The following is a 6,218-nucleotide window of genomic DNA, read 5'->3' as shown; positions in this document are numbered from 1 at the left end:
TCCGGGGAGGGGAGGGGGCTCTGGATCGGGGGAAAAGAGCCCATTCGCACGACGGCCTAACTCCCCAGAGCACACATACGTCTGAAGGCATCCCCGCCTGTTCCCCACTTCACGAAGCTGACCCCGCGCAGGGGACGGGGGGCTGCGCGTAGAGCTGCGCCGGGCAGCGCGGAGAGGCACCGCCCCCGGCGAGGGGCTCAGCAGGGTCCGACCCCCTCCTCCGCGCCCCCACTCCTCCCCTCCGCCCGGCAGATGGTTTGGTGGGCAGACACCCGATATATAGCGCTGTCAAGGGGCGCATCCCCCCGCCGCGCCCCCCTTCCCATCCCCCCGCCCCTCCGGGCCCCCACGGACTCTTCGCGGAGGGGCCGCCCCGCGCTGGGCCCACTCCGCGCCCCGTCCGTCCGCCCCCTCCTGCCTGCCTCGCCGCCCGCCTCCCTGCCTCCCTCCCGGGGCGATGTCCACGGGCTCCGGGAGCGAGGCGGAGGAGCTGCCCGAGATGGACCTGCGTGCTTTGCAGCTGGACTACCCGCAGCAGCCGGCCAAGCGCCAGCCCCGCGGGGAGCTCTACCCCTCGGGGGACAACTCCTCGGCGGCGGAGGAGGAGGAGGAGGACGAAGAAGAGGAGGAGGAGGACGGCGAGGGCAGCTGCGCGGCGGGGCAGGCGGGCAGCGGCTGCAAGAGGAAGCGGGCTCGGGGCGGCGGCCCGGGGGGCAAGAAGGCGGTGTCGGGGCCGAGGGGGCCGGCGCCGGAGGGGAAGCAGTCCCAGCGCAACGCGGCCAACGCGCGGGAGCGGGCGCGGATGCGGGTGCTGAGCAAGGCGTTCTCCCGACTGAAGACCAGCCTGCCGTGGGTGCCGCCCGACACCAAGCTCTCCAAGCTGGACACGCTGCGCCTGGCGTCCAGCTACATCGCCCACCTCCGGCAGCTCCTGCAGGAGGACCGATACGAGAACGGATACGTCCACCCCGTCAACCTGGTGCGGCGGGGAGTGGGGAGAGGGTGGCGCGGAAGGGCGCGGAGGCGGGAGGAGGCCCAGGCGCCTTCGGGATGTGCGGCGAGGGGCACCTGCAGGAATCGCTGGGGAACCCCCGGGGTAGCACCCGGAATGGCCCCGCCGTCCCGCCCCCCACACCGGGCACGGCTGGCAGCTCTCAAGCCGTTCCCCTCGCAGAAGAAGCCGCAGGCAGCCCCGATTTGTTCCTGAATCCCCAGTGCTCCTCGCCCTGGGGGCGACCCAAGAGGGGGTTTTGGCCTACGGTGACGGCAGATGTGCCCGTTCTGGGGAGTCAGTTTAGGGAACCCTAAAGAAATAAATTCCTCGGGCATTACGCAATCTCGATGTCCGAAAAAGGAGTAATTAGCCCCGCGGGCTGTCTTGAAGCACACGCAAGCCGTCATTAGTTCATCGGTACAAAACTAAATGTCTGATGCATGCCACGGGGGTATAAAAGTTGTTTATATAGTGCGGAGTGATAGCTTTGGCAGAGTTTATATGCTTTTTCTTTACAGGCTTAACGCAAAGCAAGTTGCAAAGCAAGATAGGTGTTGCGTTTTGAGGAGAGCAATTGCTCCTCACCGTTGCAGCCCTATTGCAGAGCATTTAATTGCAATGAAAAATGGAATGAAAATATTTGCTAGAGGAACTCAGCTCTCTGTGCTTCCCACGGGGACTAAAACATGGTGACGTGTTTGCAACTGAATAGTTAGACATCTATCAGTAATAAAGCTCCAGTTTCATACCAGGATGAACTTTCTTTCTAATATTTTTTTTTTTTTCCTTTTCTTACAGACATGGCCGTTTGTGGTTTCAGGGAGACCTGACTCTGATACCAAAGAAGTTTCTACTGCCAGCAGATTATGTGGAACTACTGCATAGTCAAAGTAAATTGTGGTTTGGTTTTTGTTTTGGGTTTGGTTTGGGGTTTTTTTGATCTTTTTTTCTTATGGGCTGGATATTTTTGAGAGTTGTGGCTTATCAGCTAAAGACTAGAAGATGGGGACAAACCCATCTCTAACAGTGTTTAGTCTGTGTCCCCCATGATTCTTTTCCCTGAGCGTTCTGAGGGAACTTTACTGAAAGCAGTAAGGAAGGGAGGCAGTGGAAATCAGTTTTTATGAACTGACTGCAAGCAGCTAAGTCTGAGATTTGGAAAGGCCCTTCTTTGGCTTCATCATTCTTACCACTGCCTGAGGACCTGTTGTTCTGAGGCTATTAAACTAATGGAAGAAGAATATAATGATATAGAATTAACAGCATGGACCAAAATACAACTCTACAAACTAACTTCAAACAGTGTTATTTGTATTCTAAAGCAAAGCAGTATTTTAGAGTAGCTTTGAATCTCAGATAGATTTATAATATATTTTGATGGCTTTTGTATTCATGGATCCAGTTTACTGCAACTATGCAAGGAGTAGTAATTTTTATTTTATTTTATTTTATTTTTTTTGTCCTTTAGCCAGTCTTCTTAAAGACATGTAAGTGGCTACAATCTGCACTTAGGCTGCCATCCATTGGAATTAAACTAATTCCTCTGGTTATGTCTTGAAATGACACATGTAATAATGTGGGACTGTTCCCAGAAATGTGGCACAGTTTCTGTGTCTTAATCTGGAAGGGAATTCTGCATACCCTAACACCACAGTGCGTGTGTTACAAAGAATGAATTTTATGATGCTGCAAAATAACAAGAATTCACAATGTTTTAAACATTTTTCCTGTACTGTCATGCTTATCTTTGAAACGTTTACCCTCAAATTCAAATGCTGTAATGAAAGAAGACACCATCAAATAAGTTGCAAATGTAAATAACTCTATTTTTTTATAAATGGCAATAAAAGCTTGGTTACAATGACTTACTGGTAGTGTGATGGTCTGTGTCTGCATCGATACAGGAATATCTTTGGAATTCATGCTGTTGAAATCTGCTGTAATAAATGCAGTTATCTTCCTTATCTCTTGAGAGAAGATACATCTCCAGCAGCAGAACCAGATAAGAAGAGTTTCAACCCAAAGAATTCACGAGGTACAGTACTATATCAATCAGTAGGGAAAAATACATTTTAACAACTTACAGAGTTTTACTGTCATAATCCTTCTGATGAATCAGGAAAATAACTGGATTAAGAAATGGATGCCAGTCATTTGTTCTTCTTCACAGCATGAAAGGAAGTGTAAGGACTCCTTTTGCTGCTCTTTTTCATTTTACATTTCCATCACTTGGTCTGTTTTGCTTTTATTTGTATTTGTGCAGTGGAGAAGTCAGCTGAGCTTTCCTAGTTGAGAGCAGACTTTTCCTGTTTGAAGATTAAAACTCCTGAGATAAGATTTTATTTTTCTCAAAATATTTTATCAGTGGTTAATTCACAGCAAAGAAGAAGACTGAATTGCCATAGAAATGAAAAAGCCTCCTTGTCTTCATTAAAGAAACCAGGAGGAAGAAACACTTGCTTAGCAAGAACCAGTTCAACCTGGTTTCTGGTCAGGTTATCCTAAATCATGGATTTCTGTTTTGAAATACTGCTTAGGAGCCCAAGACTGACAATTGGCAGTGTCTTTCAAGTAGATAAAATGCATAAAATTGCTTTTCTTGTGAAGTGTAAATAGTCCAGAGCCCCTGCACAATAAAACGAGAGCTTAGATCAGGATCTACCGAAATTGTTGCTTCCCGTGATTTGAGGGCAAGCTGTACAGAGACCACAATCTAATTTATCTTCCAGTTTTATCCAGAGAAAGGCTGTGAAGGAAGGGTACTATCCTAATTTGTAGTTATGTAATACGGTGGGACTCCAACTGACCTTCTTTAGGAAACTTTCTAAAAAGGAAGGAATATAAGCAGCAAACCAAAGAGAAAGGACCTTGAGGAAGGCATAAGGTATAAAATGACCTCAACCTACGTTTATCAGAACCCTAGAGAAAAGATTATTCAGCAATTTAACTAAGGTGCTACTTGAGATAATCTCAGTCCTGATACTCAGCTTCTTTTGGCCTTGATCCCAGCTGTAATTGGTTAACAACTCTAGGAGATCAGACAAACAAGAAAAGCACAGAGAACTTTAAACACTATAGAAAGATCCATGAGAAATGATGGGAGAAAATGCTCAGGGTAAATTCCAAAATATGGTTATATGAAGTAAATACAGTAGGTCAAAACTGGAGTATGACATGAAAAAAACCCTTCCATCCATGCATCATACTACATGCTCTCAAATTTTTTTTTTTCCTTGTGGCTACATAATATATAAAAAAATAGTTTCTTAATAAAATGATGAATACAGTCAGTGTATTTATTACTTTTCTAATAGACACGTCCAGATGATGATGGTATCCCAACAGACTATTACTGGTTTTTGAAAAATATACAATGATCCCAGGTAACATTTCAGGTCAAAATCTTACGACAAAATTATAGCTTTCAGATAGCAAACGTTGTATAAGACTCAGCTCTTTGTTTTAAATACCTCTACACAGAGATACAGGTATTAGTGTATACTTATTTATATTAATACAGCAATTAGGTATGTTTGGATTTCTCAAACAAGAATCTGATATTTCAAACCATTAATTTAATCCTTGGATTCATAAATGAATTTTCTGAAAAGTAAATTTATCTTTCCTTTTGTCTCTCAGTGAGAAGCATTATGTGATTAGGAAAAAGTACAGGTAAGTGAACAGGTGCCTTGTGGGCTTCTCCTGAGATGAAGGCTGCTGTCTTGCCAGGGAAGTGCCAGGCAGATCAAGTATCCTGCACTCCCCCCTTACAAAGACACACCAAAACTACATGCACATCATTTTGAATCCTCTTTTTAAACTCACAAAAACTTACCTTATAGTTTTACACCCCACAAGCATGGAATGTAAGAAATACAGACATTTTTATTAGATTCAGCAAGCATACATTTAGTGATTATTTTGTTTAATTGTTGTTAATTAATGACATATTTGTTCCTTCACACAAGGTACAAGGCAAACCCATTTTGATCCCATAATGGTATGCAAATCTTCCTAAAGATGTATTTTACAAATAGAATGCCAAATCATATGCAACTGGTATTCAGCTGAGGTTTTCACACTTTTCATGTGAAACCTTACAGGCAGAATACCTGCACTTTGACTTTCCAGGTAGGCAGTCCATATAAAAAGAGGATCACTTTTTCCCCAGAATTATTTTATGACTTTAGACTTGTATAAATACCACAGCAGAACTTTCTTTTGCCTATTTTATGTAAGACTCTGTTAGAGCAAAAAGTTAACATCTCCATCATGAAACCATTCCTTTCCAGTATATGTTTGCTTTCACAAGGAAAATACATCTCACATATTGAAAATGTTAAGACTGCTGATCTGAGGAAAAGAAACATAGTTTGCATATAAGAAATACCTAAGCCATACCTTTCCCCTCCAGTGACTCTATACACATGCTATTTAAAGAACTCTCTTGATATGCTATGGATTCATAATAAAAAACTATGTTTCTCAGCTAAGTAAAATTAACTACATAAAAAGTACAGTAGTAATGGGGGTGAAAGAATGAGTTGAAGAAATTAAATTTAAGATCTCAATAGCTATCTGAAATGTCTCTCTTCATAGACTCTAGAAGGACCATAGTGTGATTAGTTGTGTGATTCAGTTAAATGCCTCATGGTTCAGTTAACTATCTAGCACTCTGAAGGATAAACCCATGTTTAAATGGACAAATTTTACATAAGCCAAGTGAGATAAAAAGAAGGGGAATTTAGAGATACCCACCAATACAGGATTATAGTAAGCTTATAAGCAAATAATAACATTATTTGAATACAATAACACAGAAAGCTGTCTGTTCTACTGGAGAACAGTCACTTGTCCACAAGTAGCTCATTCTATATATCAGCAAATTCACATTTGGTAAAACTGCATGGATTCTTACTAAGCTTAATGGCAATTACACCTAAGACTGAGGTGTGCTCACTGGGCAGCACTCCCTGACAACAGAAATATGTGTACACAGATACTTCTCTGTAGGGCACAGAGGGTGTATGCTGAGCTGCCTTCTAAACTTTAAATACCTAAGTAAGTATTTTTAATATATTCTGTCAAGAGTGCATTGGGATCAGTGGCTACGTTATGGAGAGACTTGTGGTCCAACAGGGCAGGCTGCTTAGGATTCAGGAACAATTCAGAAATAGGTGTCAGTCTCTTTCTTGGCTCTGAACAATTTAAAAATGTAAATTAT

The 6,218-nt window shown here is 43.8% G+C and overlaps 1 protein-coding gene across 1 annotated transcript; it reads left to right on the top strand.

The window, feature by feature from the left end:
* Positions 1–457: 457 nt before the first annotated feature.
* On the top strand, positions 458–2,784 carry MSC (musculin). The gene is made up of 2 exons (XM_030445641.1): positions 458–979; positions 1,793–2,784. Exons 1-2 carry the CDS (start codon positions 458–460, stop codon positions 1,877–1,879), a joined length of 609 nt encoding a protein of 202 aa, XP_030301501.1. The 3' UTR covers positions 1,880–2,784.
* Positions 2,785–6,218: the final 3,434 nt, after the last annotated feature.

The sequence above is a fragment of the Calypte anna genome, chromosome 2, assembly GCF_003957555.1.
Source record: "Calypte anna isolate BGI_N300 chromosome 2, bCalAnn1_v1.p, whole genome shotgun sequence".
In the NCBI taxonomy this organism is placed as follows: Eukaryota; Metazoa; Chordata; class Aves; order Apodiformes; family Trochilidae; genus Calypte; species Calypte anna.
The sequence above is the reverse complement of the archived record's forward strand: the minus strand, read 5'-3'. Positions and strand labels throughout refer to the sequence as shown.

What these genes read in the sequence shown, in the direction of transcription:
- MSC (XM_030445641.1), top strand. Translation starts at nt 458, where the DNA reads ATGTCCACGGGCTCCGGGAGCGAGGCGGAGGAGCTGCCCGAGATGGAC. An exon ending in ACGTCCACCCCGTCAACCTG is followed by an intron (nt 980 to 1,792) that starts GTGCGGCGGGGA and finishes CTTTTCTTACAG; the next exon opens with ACATGGCCGTTTGTGGTTTC.